The following is an 18,021-nucleotide window of genomic DNA, read 5'->3' on the forward strand; positions in this document are numbered from 1 at the left end:
TTAGTTTTTATTAACTTGTGAGAGTGGTTTTTGTGAAGCACTTGTTAACGTGCTACATAAATACAGTGGTGGGCACAGTTCCGCTAATCCGCTAACCGCTAATTATCGAAGCTAATGTTTTCATTATCAGATTAGTTTTTTCAGATAATTCTGAAAACCATCAGCAGACTAATTTTCATCTGATAAATTTTGGTCTGATATCCAGAGGCATACAGTTTTAACTTATAGTTAAAGTTTTAACCCAACTAATTTCGGACAAGTTATTTAAATTAACGTCACGTCTGAAGTTTTATAAAGTGAAAATATCAGATATATGTTTTAGTTTTAAAGTAATGCACTAATTTTGAAGGTTTTAGTGTAGCCATGTTGTCTCCAGTGCATTATGGGTAATCTCAGTACATTCACAACAGGAGAAATGCATTTGAGACGCTCTGATCAGGCTCCACAAGGACAACAGCATTAAACCCTTTGTATATTGTGCCTAAAACTCTCATGAATATATTCTCTGGGTTTATAGACATTGTTATTGTGTTTGTTTTATGTAAAAATGCCAGAAGAAGCTCAGGATGCTTCTCCATTATTTTCAAAGGAAATCACTGTGAGCTGCAATTGCTTCCTGTTTGCTCTTTAACGTCTTGCTTACGTCAAACACTGCCTGTTGTCTTTGTTCCAGAGTAATATATATACGAGGTATGTTAGAAAAGTATCCAACCTTTTTATTTTTTTCAAAAACCTGATGGATTTGAATCATGTGTGCTTGCATGAGCCAGCCTTGAACCTTCGTGCGCATGCGTGAATTTTTTCACGCCTGTCGGTTGCGTCATTTGCTTGTAAGCAGCCTTTGTGTGAGGATGGGTGGAGTCTCTCCTCGGATTTTCTTTGCAAGGAAAATGGCGGAACGACTGGAGCAGCGCAACTGCATCAAATTTTGCCAGAAACTGGGCGACAGCCAGGTGGAAACCATTCGGATTATTCAGACAGCTTTCGTGACGATCCTATGGGCATCACACAGATTAAGGAGCAGTACAACCGGTTTAAAGATGTCCGCACAATGCTGGAGAGTGAGCCACGTCCGGTCGGTCATCAACATGCTGAAATGACCAGATCATTTCCAAAGTGAACACTGTGGTGATGCGGGACCGTCGTGTGACTATCCGAGAAATTGCACAAGAGGTGGACATCAGCACTTTCTCGGCACATTCCACTGTGACAGAAGATTTGGCCATGAAAACATCTGCAGCGAAATTCATGCCGATGGCTTCGGCACGAAGCTGCTAATGAAGAATAGCGCCTCCGTGTTGAAGTCTCACAGGACATGTTGTGACATGCCACTTCTTCCACAATTTCTCGGATAGTCACAGGACTGAAAAGCCACCGAAAGCCGTCTGAATCTTCCGAATGGTGGAAGAGGTGGCCATCATTTTTTGGAGTCCAGCATGTCCTGTGAGAATTCAACACGGTGGAGCTTTTGCTCCGTCAGCAGCTTCGTGCCAAAGCCATCGGCATGAATTTCACTGCAACTCTTTTCATGGCCAAATCTTCTGTCACAGTGGAATGTGCCGAAAAAGTGCTGATGTCCACCTCTTGCGCAATTTCTGGGATAGTCACACGATGGTCCCACATCACCACAGTGTTCACTCTGGAAATGATCTGGTCATTTTAGCATGTTGATGGCCAACCGGAGCGTGGCTCGCTTTCCACCGTTGTGCGGACGTCTTTAAACCTGTTGTACCGCTCTTTAATCTGTGTGATGCCCATAGGATCGTCACCGAAAGCCGTCTGAATAATCCGAATGGTTTCCACCTGGCTGTCGCCCAGTTTCTGGCAAAATCTGATGCAGTAGCACTGCTCCAGTCGTTCCGCCATTTTCCTTTAAAGAAAATCCGACGAGTGACTCCACCCATCCTCACACAAAGGCTGCTTACAAGCAAATGACGCAATCGACAGGCATGAAAAAATTCACACATGTGCACGAAGGTTCAAGGTTGGCTCATGCAAGCACACATGATTCAAATCCATCAGGTGTTTGCAAAAAATAAAAAGGTCGGATACTTTTCTAACAGACCTCGTAAGATGTCTGAAATTCAGTTTGCATTTATTAAATTCCACACAGCTTAAACATAGCAGACACAGATGATTTATTTGGAATATTTGTTTTGGCAAGTTTTCACAGTCTCTACTGCCATCTACTGGCCAGTAATGTTCATGGCAGTATTTGCCCTAAGTATTGAGATATCTCATAACCCTTTTCACACCAGAGAGTTGTTGCAGCCTCTTGCTGCAGCTGATGAAAAGAAATACAAATGTACATTTTGGTTGTGTAATGTTCATTTACAATTGTTGCCGTGTTTTCTCTCTGTGCTGTTTAAACAGCAGCAACACTCTGGTGCGCAAAGGATTATGGGTTAGGGTCTGAGCGCCAGCAGATGGCAGTGTTCTATTTATTTTGACCCCGGTTATATCAGATGGTTGTCCAATCACAACTTGACTTTTGGCTTTTGCAAATGGCTTTTTTTTTTTTTTTTACAAATAAAAAATGGCATATTTTACAAAAGCACATTTATATGTAAACACCAACACACACCTCACATTAACATGGTTTTTACATAGAATGAATGAGTCAACCAATTTGTGTCAGCGGAGGCTCATTTTACCCATAATCCCTTTGGCATTTGTCTGTGTTTGTTACAAAACTTCAGAATTACTGCATTATTTAAAATTAAAAGATATGTGTTATATGTTTTAACTTTGTACAAATGACAGAATTGACATTAATGGAGTTATTCTATCCGGATTAATTTGGTTTATAAATCAAAACTGCTTTATTTTCCAAGACCTCTGCCTCACGGAGGCACTACTATACACTTTTAAGGAATAATAACATTTTTTTGTGTGTGTGTAGAGTTGAACTTAGCTCCTCTCAACTGCTTGACTGCTGCAAATTATGTAGCAAACAGGAGCTTCCAGCAGTGGACAGGGCGCACAAAGACAGAACTGCTGACTTAATGTTTGGGTTTGTGGTCACTGTTGAGGCTACCACAAGCGACTGTGGTGTTAAAACTTTAAATCAGCTTGTTAGTAGTTGCAAGTGTAGTGGAGACAATACTGAAAGTTAGCGGTTAGCTGTAGCTTCCGATAATGTTTTGGGTGGTTTATTGGTTTAGCTTCATAAAAGATAACCTTTCAGTTAGCTGATTAGCTGTTATTGAATCTAACTTTTTGGTTAGCTGTGCCCACCACTGCATAAATACAATTATTATTATTATGGAGAATCTGATCTGACCTGCTCCATGTTCTTGTGGAGGCCAGAAGCTCTTTATATCTCTGCATGCAGTCCTCTCTGAACAGAGATTTCACTCGCTTAATATGGGATGACAGGTGGATTCTGTGAAGGAAGAGTGCCAAGCAGATAACAGGTGAGCTGAGGATAATGTCATGCACCATATGGGCTACACAGGGTGACAGACACTCAAATCCAGAATTAGACACATACTTCTCAAACTTGTGGATTTGTTCATCGTTGTACATTAGTTCTGTGGTGATAAAAGAACATGGAAAATTATTTTCACAAATGCTGTGCAAGTAATATAAAAATAAATGTATTTCTATGCCAAGAAACAGGAAATGCATACAGTGCATCCATAAAGTATTCACAGTGCTTCACTTTCCCCACATTTTATGTTACAGCCTTATTCCAAAATGGAGTAAATTCGTTTTTCCCCCCCTCAAAATTCTACTCACAACACTCCATAATGACATGAAAAATATTTTTTGAAATTTTTGCAAATTTATTAAAAATAAAAAACAAAGAAATCACATGTACGTAAGTATTCACACTGTTTGCACAATACTTTGTTTATGCACCTTCTTGAATATGATGCCACAAGCCAATTTCAGATCTCTCCAGAGATGTTCAATCGGATTCAGGCCTGAGCTCTGGCTGGGCCACTCAAGGACATTCACAGAGTTGTCCTGAAGCCACTCCTTTGGTATCTTGGCTGGGTTCTCAGGGTGATTGTCCTGCTAAACGATGAACCGTTGCCCCAGTTCGAGGTCAAGAGCGCTCTGGAGCAGGTTTTCATCCAGGATGTCTCTAGTCTCTCAGTTCCTGCTGCTGAAAAACATCCCCACAGCATGATGCTGCCACCACCATGCTTCACAGTAGGGGTGGTGCCTGGTTTACTCCAAACCTGATGCCAGGCATTCACATCAAAGAGTTCAATCTTTGTCTCATCATACCAGAAAATTTTGTTTCTCATGGTCTGAGAGTCCTTCAGGTTCCTTTTGGCAAACTCCATGTGGGCTGACATGTGCCTTTTACTAAGGAGTGGCTTCTGTCTGGCCCCTCCCACCATACAGGCCTGACTGGTGGATTGCTGCAGAGATGGTTGTCCTTCTGGAAGAGTCTCCTCTCTCCACAGAGGAATGCTGGTGCTCTGACAGAGACAACCAGGTTCTTGGTCACCTCCCTGACCAAGGCCCATCTCCCCCAATCACTCAGTTTAGACGGCTGACCAGCTCTAAGAAGAGTTCCGGTGGAGCCAAAGGTCTTCCATTTATGGATTATGGAGGGCACTGTGTTTGCTGGGTCCTTTAAAGCAGCAGAAATATTTCTGTATCCTTTCCCAGATTTGTGCCTCGAGACAATCTTGTCTCTGAGATCTACAGATAAGTCCTTTGAGTTCAGACTTGGTTTGTGCTCTGACATGCACTGTTAACTGTGGAACCTTGTATGTAGACAGGTGTGTACCTTTCCAAATCATATACAATCAACTGAATTTACCCCAGGTGGACTCCAATTAAGATTTTAGAAACATCTCAAGGATGATTAGTGGAAAAAGGATGCACCTGAGATCAATTCTGGGCTTCATGGCAAAAGGTGTGAATACTCATGTATATGTGATTTCTTAGTTTATTTTTGATAAATTTGCAAAAATCTCAAAAAATGTTTTTTTTCATATTGTCATTATGGGGTATTGTGTGTAGAATTTTGAGAAAAAATTAATTTTAGGGCTTTTAATTTTAGGCTGTAACATAAAAAATGTGGAAAAAGTGAAGCACTGTGAATACTTTCCAGATGCACTGTAAGAACTGTACATACTCCCAGTGAGTCTGTCTTTACGATAATGCTGATGAATGGTTGTTATCTTTTGCAGCAACACAGCCATCTTCTGACAGCTGTGAGGGACAGACGTAAAAGGTAAAACACCACATATGCATGAGTGGACACTTAAAGCTTCTACTCCTGGATTTCCAGTCCTACCTCTTGTCACTGGCCAGAATCTCTGCTAGTTTGGCCTGTTCTATTTGCAGAAGCTCCAGTCGGTTCTGAAACTCCTGGATGCCAGCAGCGTATATAGGCAGGTGCTCACGGACCTGTCGGAACAGACGGATGAATCAGTAGCTGACACGTCCAATATGATCCACACTTGATTGTCTGAAATTTGAGCTCTGTAATGCTGCACTTCAGGTCTTTGATTTAACTGACAACATTCTTCACATTGTTTTTGTGGAAACACTGAAAAAGAGAGCACTCCCATTTCAAAATGTTAGAATATTACTGCAATAGCTGCAATCTTCACCCCAATATGGTACATGGCACCATATGACCTGGTATAGATTCAGAACATCCTGTGAACACGTGTCGGCCGGGCTGATCCTCGTCCCTGCGCTGCCCAAACCTGATTAGCTACGTCAAGTGTATTCAGCCAATCAAACACTAAATGAACAACACACCTGATTTAATCCATTCCAAGTAGGTCAGGGTGAACGGAAAATGTGTAGGGTCCAGTGGAGCAGAATGCAGAACCTGGAGTCTGCATTGTTCTTAAGTGTTCAATTTAATTAAGGAATCAAAGTTTAACACTGTCCAATTGATACCCAAAATTTTTAAGGAGTAGCTACTACCAAATGCTTGGTGAGATTTTGAACTGTCTTCACATAGTTAGTGTTTAATCATGCATTTACTCATAATTTTGAGTATAAGTATACTGCCACAACCAAAAATATGGGTGATATAGATGAATTACGCTGTCTGTCAAAGACTCAAAACTCTGAAATAGTTTGGTGGATTTCAACAAAACTTCACACAATGGTAAGACACCATATGAAGGTGTATATGAAAGAAAACAATTCTGATTCAAGGTTTTCAAGCAAAGACAATTGGACTTTTGTTTAATTGGTGCATCATATAATGCTGATTTCATGCATGCAACGCCTCCTAAACTGATTCATGGGTTTCAATAAAACATCACAGAACAGTAGCACACCATAGAAAATGTGTAAAGAAGAAAATAATTCCAGTCCTGTTTTCAAATGAAGACAACAGGACTTTGTGTATAATTGATGCATCATATAATGATGCATCAATTATGATATATAATATTGGTTGAGTCTCAATTCTACCCCTTGGCCCTTCCCCTTACCCCTTCCCCTCCGTTTTGCGCGGGCACGAGAGACAGAGGGGTGTCTCAATTCTCTTTTTGGAGCGAGGTGGAGGGGTAGGCGAAGGGCTTCAAACCCCTCCAAACGGAGTGAATCTGGATGCACACTCTGTTTGGAGGGGTAGGATGAGCTTACCGCTGTGTCCAAAGAAACAAATATGGCGCCCAGAGCCGCACAAATGAAAGCGGCTTTCATTACAAATTATGCTGTTTAGAAAATTATAACTTGCCAAAAAACTTTACAGCCGATTGTCTATGACAGCAACGTGTATGCTGCATATATTGTCGTTCTGAAGAATATCGTACCTTCGCTCATGCGCTGAGGCATTATAATGCATATACACACGAACGCTACAATAAGACACTTTTATTTCTCACAATGGAGAAAATCATGATCAAGGATAAGCACATTAATTCGTATGTTCATAAATCTTTGGATAATAGCGATCCCTGCTGTTGGATTACAAGGTTGTGTATTTTGTAAACAAACAGGGAGCCCTGAGCACACTCGTCTCCTAATAAGCTTTTAGGCAGAAAATGAGAAGTTTCACCAATGGGAGTAAAAATATGTACACACACATGTATATGTGTAACACATAACCTGATGTCCTAATAGACTGATGTTATCTGTCAAGGAAATTTCTAAAGGAAATAGGGCTGGATGTAAAAAAATGGGAGAATTTGAAAAAGAAATATTAACAGAACTAGATGCAGCCCATAACATACAGGTGCTGATCATATAATTAGAATATCATGAAAAAGTTGATTTAGTTCAGTAATTCCATTCAAAAAGTGAAACTTGTATAATGTGTACATTCATTCCACACAGACTGATATATTTCAAGTGTTTATTTTAATTACAAATTAATTCATTAATTAATTACTAATCAATCAATTAATGATTACTCAAACAATTATTACTATTATTGATGAATTATTATTAGTATTAACATCAATTAATTAGTAATTAATTATTAATAATTATTATTATAAATTACAAATTAATTAAATGAATTAACATGACATGATTGCGATGCGTCAAAGAAATCTGCTACTTCTTCTATTTCTTTGCATTTACGCAGAAAGGCGAGAAAATAAAAAGAGCAAACAGGCTACTGCAACAAGTTGCATTTCGGTTGCCATGTTAACAAACAGTGAAGACGGCAGTTTGAGACAGGCAGTTTTTTCCCCCTAAGGTGGAGGGGTGTCTCAATTCATAGGGCTAGAGGCATACCCCTTCGCCTTACCCCTTGTTTTAAAGGGGTAGGCGTAGGGGTAGGACCAAGGGGAAGGGGTACAAAAGAGAATTGAGATTGGGGGATTGTATTTGTACATGCAACTCCTCCTAAATCACTTTATGGATTTCAGTGAAACTTACGCTTATAGAACCCTTTCAGTGAAACTTACAGATGTGCATGAAGGAAAATAATTCTGGTCCAACACCTTCAAGGGAAGATAACTGGAATTTTTTAATGATACACCATATTTATCAATGAGATGTACAGAGGTTGATTAGTTCTTTTTTCAAAGTATTACATCATAAAACATTTATTACCATGGATATGTAATATGCGCAATCAAGTATGGCAGAGTGGGGGCATGACTTTGTAAGCTTGATTACAGATCTCGAGTGGGGGCATGACTTTGTAAGCTTGATTACAGATCTCTAGTTTTTACTGTATTGTTTTGAGGCAGCTAGTCTGCTCTGTCTCAGCCTGATCCTGTGAGATCTCAGAAGATTAAGCAGTGTGTGCCTGGTTAGTACCTGGATGGGAGACCTCTATGGAACACCAGGGGCTGTGTGTTTCTCTAGGTAAAACTACAGTTGTGTAAGGAAGGGCATCCGGTGTAAAACCTGTGCCAAATACCAATGCGGATGTGAGTGTATTCACTGCGGGGACCCTGTACAAATGGGAGCAGCCTAAAGGACAACAACTGTATTGTGTTGAGTCAAAATATTTGTGTGGCTACTTGTATTATGTTGAACTAATTTAGTGACACTTCTATTATTAACTGAGAAAAAACACAACAGCAAAAAAAACAAAACAAAAAAAACCCCAACTTATTTTGTGATATTCCTGAAAAAACTGAAGTTGCAAAAACAGTCTGTCTGTAACAGCCTCCATTGTTGCTTTGATGCACAACAAACCAGATTAAAAACAGAAACAAAACAGTCACTCAACAGTCACTTAACACCTTTGCCACAGCCACATAACTGAAGCTGGTGTGTTTAAAGTACTTCCTGGTGATGCTTACCGAGTGCAGCTTTTGAGTGATATCAACTGAACTTGAGTTTTCGGAAGTGGAATGACATCTAGGACACGAATGATGCAACACATGGAGGTAGAGTGAGGAAGACAAATCAGAAAGACATGGAAGTTAATGCTTTAGATTAGAGCAACACCAGAGTGTGTTTGCAGTGTTTTGTTCTATACAGTAAAACTCACCTAAACCGTCATCATATAAACCGGATATTCACACTCACCAGGCAAAAGCAAAAGCCCCAATGCTTTTATATGGTTTCCATGTAATAAACACCAGATTTTGTATAAAGGATTTTCGCTCACATCAGCCAAAATGTCCCACCCCGTCGCAATGTATTTCCATTAAAATCCCCCTCACATGGACTGGACAGAGCAGTCTGGGACTGCCCAGTCGCAAGAGAGGTACAAAATGAAGTTCAGCAGTGACACTCACCAATTAGAGAAAAGTGGGTACCGTATTTCCCTGATTAAAAGCCCGGTGTTTATTTTTTCAAACTGTGGTCAGACCCGGCATCTAAATGAGGCAGGCCTTTATTGAAGGCCGGCGATTATTAACAAAATGCTGCTAGCTGTCTGCACTGTAATATGGTGTAAAGTTTTACACATGTCCCTAGGTGTGGTGAACCAACGACAACCGCTTTAAATCAGAGCCCTCTGCATGGCTTCGAACCTTCTCCGTAGCCTGACGTGCACCTGTTAAACGGCGGAGACCGCAAGGACTGTAATTTGTCACTTTTACATTTTCACTCCTTCCTCTCCCATCATGTATTTTAACATTTTTTGCAGTGTGCAAGCCTATTACATTTTGAACATGGATCAAATAAGTTTGGCAGGAAGGTCCGCAAATATGACCAACTTTACAACATAAAGTCAGAAAAGACACTCAAATGACCCGCAATTAATGGAGGACAAATTGCACAACCATACCGTTGGTTTGGAGGTTGATGATTGTATAAGGAAGTGGAGCTTGTTTAGGGACAAATTAATAAAAAAAAATAAAAAAAAAAAGCCACTGTTCCTGCGGCAAATTGCATTAAGACGGCCACCAATGCAATGGAGAACTTTAAAAAGGTCACGCGCACGTCAATGCCATTGCATGGCCACAGAGTTACGGAGTTGTAGAAGCATAAATCAGGCTTCAGGATTTTAAGGTATCACTCCACAGCAGACTTAGAAAAAAAGAGTGACTCGACCAAATGTAATCTTTTTGGCCGGAGCTTATATAAAGCAGGCGTTTATTTTTTCAGATGAAGTTTTGACCCAGCCATTAAATGAGGCAGTTCCCTATTCAAGGTCAGGCTTTTAATCAAGAAAATACGTAAACCTAATTGGTGCTGGGGGTCGTATGGGATTGATCGCTGCAGATCGTTCAGCACGTCCTGACTGTAACTAATCTGTTAATGTAAACATACATATAGCGGATTTAGTCCATTTTATACATATAGCGGATTTAGTCAATTTTATACATATAGCAGATTTAGTCCACTTTATACATATAGCAGATTTAGTCCACTTTATACATATAGCAGATTTAGTCCACTTTATACATATAGCAGATTTAGTCCACTTTATACATATAGCAGATTTAGTCCATTTTATACATATAGCAGATTTAGTCCATTTTATACATATAGCAGATTTAGTCCATTTTATACATATAGCAGATTTAGTCCATTTTATACATATAGTAGATTTAGTCCATTTTATACATATAGCAGATTTAGTCCATTTTATACATATAGCAGATTTAGTCCATTTTATACATATAGCAGATTTAGTCCATTTTACACATATAGTAGATTTAGTCCATTTTATACATATAGCAGATTTAGTCCATTTTATACATATAGTAGATTTAGTCCATTTTATACATATAGCAGATTTAGTCCATTTTATACATATAGCAGATTTAGTCCACTTTATACATATAGCAGATTTAGTCCATTTTATACATATAGCAGATTTAGTCCATTTTATACATATAGCAGATTTAGTCCACTTTATACATATAGCAGATTTAGTCCATTTTATACATATAGCAGATTTAGTCCATTTTATACATATAGTAGATTTAGTCCACTTTATACATATAGCAGATTTAGTCCATTTTATACATATAGCAGATTTAGTCCATTTTATACATATAGCGAATTTCAATTATAACAGACAAAATTCGCTGGTCCACCTGAATCAAGTCAAATAAGGCAAAGCTGAAAATCTCTGCCTTCAAGTCCAAGACGTATGAATGGTTCATCAAACATGAGTTTGAATTCATCAATATAACACCTCCTGCTAACAAAGTCAAATTTATAAAGAAAGAGCAAATACTGTTGATTATAACCATGTTATTGTCTACAGGTTCACAGTTTACTTTGTGAAAAATTAATCTAAGACAAAGTACAACAATATCTTCAGACATATTTTCCACAGCAATTTAAAACAGTTTTGGGATATCAGTTATTGTTAATGAGAAACTAGGTTGTTGGTTAACTATTCTCATTTGATAAATGATTTGCTAAAACCATTGAAGTTGTAATATATGACAGTATCTGATTTCTGTGCCTAAGTAATGACACTCTTTACCTTTTAACTTTAGTAAACTCACAGTGTGTGAAGCCTGTGCTCTAAGGTGAGGCACGACTGCAGCCTAATGATGATCTTTGAAATACTGTAATTGGCTTCTCCACACTCCTTTTGCAATTTCATCCTGATAAAGAATATGGCAGAGACAGAGAGATGTGGAAATGGTGGATGAGAATTGAACAAACTATTTACATCTCCAGGTACTGAGACATACATTACAAATATTCTCACATGTAGCTGTAGTATCCTTGCAGTAGCAGCTCTCGATGTCTGTACATTAACTGCACTGTCCTCAGATACTGATGGACCACTCCAACTATGACCTACAGATAAAAGAAGGACTAAAGTACAGTCACATAATGCATGTGAGCAGGAGGATCTTGAAAACTGAAATGGTTGGATTAAGCAGAAATACCTTAGAAAAGTTATAGTCTGCCATAATGTCAAACCTGGATGGGATGGGAGGTGTCTCTGCTACAGTTGAGAAAAAAATATCTTAGCTCCAAAATAACATAACCTTGTGGAATACAGTGTTCACGTTTGTGTGGTTGTACACACAAATATGACACTGAATGCACACATTAAGTTAAATACCACCACACACACACCCATTCTGTGATACCGGTTGTTTGCATGTATTATTTATTGGTGGTAACAAATATTTTGTTACCAAAATTCACAAACTCATCGACCTCTGCATATGTAATTGACAAACATGATGTATTACAAAAAAGTCAAATTAATTGGAATTCGCTTCCTTCATGCACACCTTCATATGGTGTGCTACAATTGTGTTATGTCTCATTGAAATCCACCAATCAGTTTAAGAGGAATTTTTTTCAATTTTTTTTCATTTATATAGTGCCAAATCACAACAGAGTTGCCTCAAGGCGCTTCACACAAGTAAGGTTGAACCTTACGAACCCCCAGAGCAACAGTGGTAAGGAAAAACTCCCTCTGAGGAAGAAACCTCAAGCAGACCAGACTCAAAGGGGTGACCCTCTACTTGGGCCATGATACAGACATAAATTACAGAACAATTCACAGAAACAATTCACAAAATGAATATACAGGAAATGCTGTTGGTGCACAGGACAGGAGGATTTCCAGCACAAATACGACTCCCATCTCTGGATGGAGCTGCACCTTAAACAGCGGGAAAAAACAGATCCAGGCATCAGAAAGACAAGAAATACCGTATAATTTGTCAGCATTAAACAACAAGAAAAAAACAAGAAATACTAAGGTGATCGCTGGCCACTAGCTCTAAGCTTCACTAAAAGACAAAGTTGAGGCTGTGGCCCGCTCAGTTTCCTAATAACATGAATTAAAAGAGTAAAAAGCGTAAAACAAAACTATACAAGTATGCTAGCCATACGAAAGGGAAAATAAGTGTGTGTCTTAAGTCTGGACTTGAAAGTCTCCACAGAATCTGACTGTTTTATTGACGCAGAAAGATCATTCCACAAAACAGGGGTACGATAAGAGAAAGCTCTGTGACCCACAGACTACTTATTCACCCTAGGGACACAAAGTAGTCCTGCACCCTGAGAACGCAAGCCTGGGCCGGTACGTAAGGTTTAATTAGGTCAGCTAGGTAGGGAGGTGCCAGTCCATGAACAATTTTATAGACTAGTAGCAGAACCATAAATCTGATCTCTGTTGTATGGCTGGGGGGCCTGGCTGCCTTTTTGTTTCTGTCTTTTGTTTTTCCTTCCAGGTGGCTTGCATTTGGGACTGAGTGGCTGTGTTGCTGAGGTTATCAGGACCTCACCCTGATCACCTGCGGCTCGTCAGGACTCACAGCTGAGGTGCATCTATATGGATTGGAACATGGTGGCATTTAAGACTGGAGTATACAGTGTGTATTTGCCAGAGACTCGACCTTGTGACCAGACGGGTGAGATCGTCGTCTCAGGAGCCATCTCATCATCAGTGGATGCAGAGAACGTCCAGGGTTTGATGCACGGTCTGTGAAAGAGGAGGGGGTGAGGTCTCACGCTCGTCAGCACACTTCCTGAGGTACGTTAGATTTTGTGACTAACATTTATACAGTCAGTAAATGTGGTGTCCCTCACACATTTATTATATTGAGCTGTATGTTAGTCATGTATCGGCTTCCACTGCAGTGGAGTTTTGTGAACTGGATGTTCCATGCCTGCAGGTTGGGAAGCTGATTAGTAATCAAGCCAGGAAGTGTTTGCTGTTTGTACACCTTTAAGTGTTCTCTCTGTGTGTAGAGTGTGGACTCACATAATGGTTCCTTCTTTCACAGACTCGGTTTGTTGCGGCCACCTGGGGGGTGTCGGCGGGGTCCTTGGGTCCGAACAGCTTCTGGCTCCGGACCGTTAGCGCTGCTGGGAGCGCACCACGCCAGACCGCACTTTCTGTTATTTTTGTATCACTGTTATGTATTAAATTCAGTTAGCCTTTGTACCGTGCTCTGCTTATTTCATACTGGGTCCTTCAAACGCTGGTCGGTTCTCCGAGCTGCGTCCGACACATAATCTCACTGGGACAGGAGGCCAGTGAAGGGATGCCAAAATGGGTGTAATGTGGTTGAACTTTCTGTTTCGTGTCACAAGTCTGGCCTGAGCATTTTGAACCAATTGGAGACCCCTAATGCTGGACTGAGGTAAACCAGAAAAAAGAACATTGTACTAGTCCAATCTAGAAGAGATAAATGCATGGATCAGGGTCTCAGTATCAGCCATAGACAGGATGGGACAAATCTTTGCTATACTTCGCAGGTGGAAAAAAGCAATCTTCGTAATATTTCTAATGTGGAGGTCAAAGGATAATGTAGGATCAAAAATTACCCCAAAGTTCCTCTCTTTGTCAGTGTGATGTATGACACACGAGCCTAGGCTAAGCGTGAACTGGTCAAATTGATGCCGATGTCTCACTGGACCAAGAACCATCATTTCAGTCTTATCAGAGATTAAAAGTAGGAAGTTTCTAGGCATCCAACTTCTCACTGATGCAAGGCAATCTTCTAAGGATTTTATTTGAATGAGATTACCAGCAGTTATCAGCATGTATAACTGAGTATGATCAGCATAGCAGTGAAAGGTCATCCTAAAATGCCGCAATATGTGCCCAAGGGGTGCTATATAAAGGGAGAAAAGCAGGGGGCCTAAGACGGACCCCTGTGGAACTCCAAATTTCATGTCACTAAGGTTACAGATAGTGTTACTGTACAAAACACAGTGAGAACAACTGGTCAGGTATGACATCAACCATTCAAGGGCATTCCCAGTAATCCCAAAATGATTCTCCAGCCTATCGAGTAGAATATGATTATCCACGGTATCAAACGCAGCACCGAGATCTAACAGCACCAGAACCGTAGTGGTGTCTGAATCCACTGCAAGCAGAAGATCATTCACCACTTTAGTGAGAGCTGTCTCTGTGGAATGATATTTTCTAAAAGCAGATGGCAGTGGCTCAAAAAGATTATTCTCAGTAAGGTAGTCCACTAGCTGCCGTGAAACCACTTTTTCCAGAATTTTAGAGCAAAATGATAGATTTGATATCGACCTATAGTTTTTCAAAACACTAGGGTCGAGATTAGATTTCTTAAGTAATGGTTTAATCACTGCAGATTTGAAACATTTAGGAACAGATCCAGAAGTTAAGCACTTCGGACTTTGATGTCCCCTTAAACGCAATCAGAATGTTTGAAATGCTGATGGGATGCCGTCGGGATACTTAAGCCCCCGTCACACATAGCAAGAATGTGCCAGAGCCATGCCCGACATAGAAAATACTGCCATAATCCGACACAGTTGGGAGGAAAAGAGGCGTGGCCAGCTCTGTCAGAGCACAGACAGACTGCCTCGTCCACACCTGTCAGATCGCATCCAAAACATATGTTGACGACACAGACTGCTGTCAGATGGCCATAAAAGGCGCTGCAGACTTCCCGATCTGCAAATGTCTGGATGGCAAACACGGGACTGGAGCGTTGTGTTCCTCCCTTTGCACAGGACCTGTACTGGACATCAAAGTGTGAAGGGGGTATTACAGACTGTTCACAGAAGTGAACAAATTTATAAAAGGTATATCATCACATGACCTCTAATAACCAAAATCTGAGTCACTATGAATTCTGTGCAACATGTCCTTTAAAGCGACACTGCCCTTCAAATTTCACAAAACTGACAAAATTTAGTTTCTACCTAAATCCAACCATTATGTCAGTTTAGTTTTCTAACATCTTGCAAAATTACTGATCATTTTAATGAAGAGAACATATTTATCTGGGGGAAATTATATGGCTAATATTGTCTCTTCCTTTGTCGCCTTTGTGCAGACAAACTCTTTTTGTTAGTGTAGTCTTGAAAAAAAAAAATCGTAATGTTCAACATTTAACATATATACGCATACGCATACGCATATATACATATATACGCATACGCATATGCATATATACGCATACGCATATGCATATATACGCATACGCATATGCATATACACGCATACGCATATGCATATACACATATGCATATACACATATGCATATACACATATATATGCATATACACATATGCATATACACATATATATGCATATACACATATATATGCATATACACATATATATGCATATACACATATATATGCATATACACATATATATGCATATATATATATGCATATATGCATATATATATATGCATATACATACGCATATACATATATATGCATATACATACGCATATACATGCATATACATACGCATATACATACGCATATACATACGCATATACATACGCATATACATACGCATATACATACGCATATACATGCATATACATACGCATATACATGCATATACATACGCATATACATGCATATACATACGCATATACATGCATATACATATATACGCATATACATATATACGCATATACATATATACGCATATACATGCATATACATACGCATATACATGCATATACATATATACGCATATACATATATACGCATATATACATATACTCAACAAAAATATAAACGCAACACTTTTGGTTTTGCTCCCATTTTGTATGAGATGAACTCAAAGATCTAAAACTTTTTCCACATACACAATATCACCATTTCCCTCAAATATTGTTCACAGAACAGTCTAAATCTGTGATAGTGAGCACTTCTCCTTTGCTGAGATAATCCATCCCACCTCACAGGTGTGCCATATCAAGATGCTGATTAGACACCATGATTAGTGCACAGGTGTGCCTTAGACTGTCCACAATAAAAGGCCACTCTGAAAGGTGCAGTTTTATCACACAGCACAATGCCACAGATGTCGCAAGATTTGAGGGAGCGTGCAATTGGCATGCTGACAGCAGGAATGTCAACCAGAGCTGTTGCTCGTGTATTGAATGTTCATGTCTCTACCATAAGCCGTCTCCAAAGGCGTTTCAGAGAATTTGGCAGTACATCCAACCAGCCTCACAACCGCAGACCACGTGTAACCACACCAGCCCAGGACCTCCACATCCAGCATGTTCACCTCCAAGATCGTCTGAGACCAGCCACTCGGACAGCTGCTGGAACAATCGGTTTGCATAACCAAAGAATTTCTGAACAAACTGTCAGAAACCATCTCAGGGAAGCTCATCTGCATGCTCGTCGTCCTCATCGGGGTCTCGACCTGGCTCCAGTTCGTCGTCGTAACCGACTTGAGTGGGCAAATGCTCACATTTGCTGGCATTTGGCACGTTGGAGAGGTGTTCTCTTCACGGATGATGCGAAGGAGATGTGTTGCACTGCATGAGGCAAATGGTGGTCACACCAGATACTGACTGGTATCCCCCCCCAATAAAACAAAACTGCACCTTTCAGAGTGGCCTTTTATTGTGGGCAGTCTAAGGCACACCTGTGCACTAATCATGGTGTCTAATCAGCATCTTGGTATGGCATACCTGTGAGGTGGGATGGATTATCTCAGCAAAGGAGAAGTGCTCACTATCACAGATTTAGACTGGTTTGTGAACAATATTTGAGGGAAATGGTGATATTGTGTATGTGGAAAAAGTTTTAGATCTTTGAGTTCATCTCATACAAAATGGGAGCAAAACGAAAAGTGTTGCGTTTATATTTTTGTTGAGTGTACGAGGTCTATTAGAAAAGTATCCGGCCTTATTATTTTTTCAAAAACCATATGGATTTGAATCACGTGTGATTACATCAGACATGCTTGAACCCTCGTGGGCATGCGAGAGTTTTTTCACGCCTGTCGGTTACGTCATTCGCCTGTGGGCAGTCTTTGAGTGAGGAGTCGTCCACCCGCTCGTCGATTTTTTTCATTGTTTAGAAATGGCTCAGAGACTGTTGCTTTGTTTGATAAAAAAATTTTCAAAACTGTAAGGCACAACTGAGTGGACACCATTCAATAAATTCAGCTGGTTTTCGGTAAAAATTTTAACGGCTGATGAGAGATTTTGGTCTGGTAGTGTCGCTTTAAGGACGGTCCACGGCGCCTGACGGCGATCTGCGCTTCGAGGCGGCAGCGTCTCGCCGTTTCAAGTTGAAAACTTCCACATTTCAGGCTCTGTTGACGCAGTAAGTCGTCAGAGAACAGAGAACTTTCAGAAGAAGTCGGCATGAGGAGTTTATTCGGACATTCCATTGTTAACGGTCATTTTGTAATGAAAGAACGTGCGGGCAGAATCGCATGTCGGGCTGGACCCAACCGCGGGGGGTCGCGGCAGGAAAAACACCTCC

At 40.2% G+C, this 18,021-nt stretch overlaps 1 protein-coding gene across 2 annotated transcripts in view; it reads right to left on the reverse strand.

Moving 5' to 3' along the window:
- ikbke (inhibitor of nuclear factor kappa B kinase subunit epsilon) overlaps positions 1 to 18,021 on the reverse strand; it is a 56,006-nt gene that overhangs the window by 7,391 nt on the left and 30,594 nt on the right. For both annotated transcript variants that reach the window (XR_004559627.1, XM_034166919.1), the window contains exons 10-17: positions 11,706 to 11,764; positions 11,522 to 11,613; positions 11,313 to 11,414; positions 8,700 to 8,757; positions 5,264 to 5,376; positions 5,102 to 5,178; positions 3,494 to 3,533; positions 3,284 to 3,385 (exon numbers count right to left, since the gene is read on the reverse strand). Coding sequence is in view for 1 of the 2 variants with exons in the window: in XM_034166919.1 (XP_034022810.1) it covers positions 3,284 to 3,385; positions 3,494 to 3,533; positions 5,102 to 5,178; positions 5,264 to 5,376; positions 8,700 to 8,757; positions 11,313 to 11,414; positions 11,522 to 11,613; positions 11,706 to 11,764 (643 nt within the window). In the remaining variant the exon portion in view is untranslated. The remainder of the gene's footprint in view (positions 1 to 3,283; positions 3,386 to 3,493; positions 3,534 to 5,101; positions 5,179 to 5,263; positions 5,377 to 8,699; positions 8,758 to 11,312; positions 11,415 to 11,521; positions 11,614 to 11,705; positions 11,765 to 18,021) is intronic.

Source organism: Thalassophryne amazonica, chromosome 3 (assembly GCF_902500255.1).
Source record: "Thalassophryne amazonica chromosome 3, fThaAma1.1, whole genome shotgun sequence".
NCBI lineage: Eukaryota > Metazoa > Chordata > Actinopteri > Batrachoidiformes > Batrachoididae > Thalassophryne > Thalassophryne amazonica.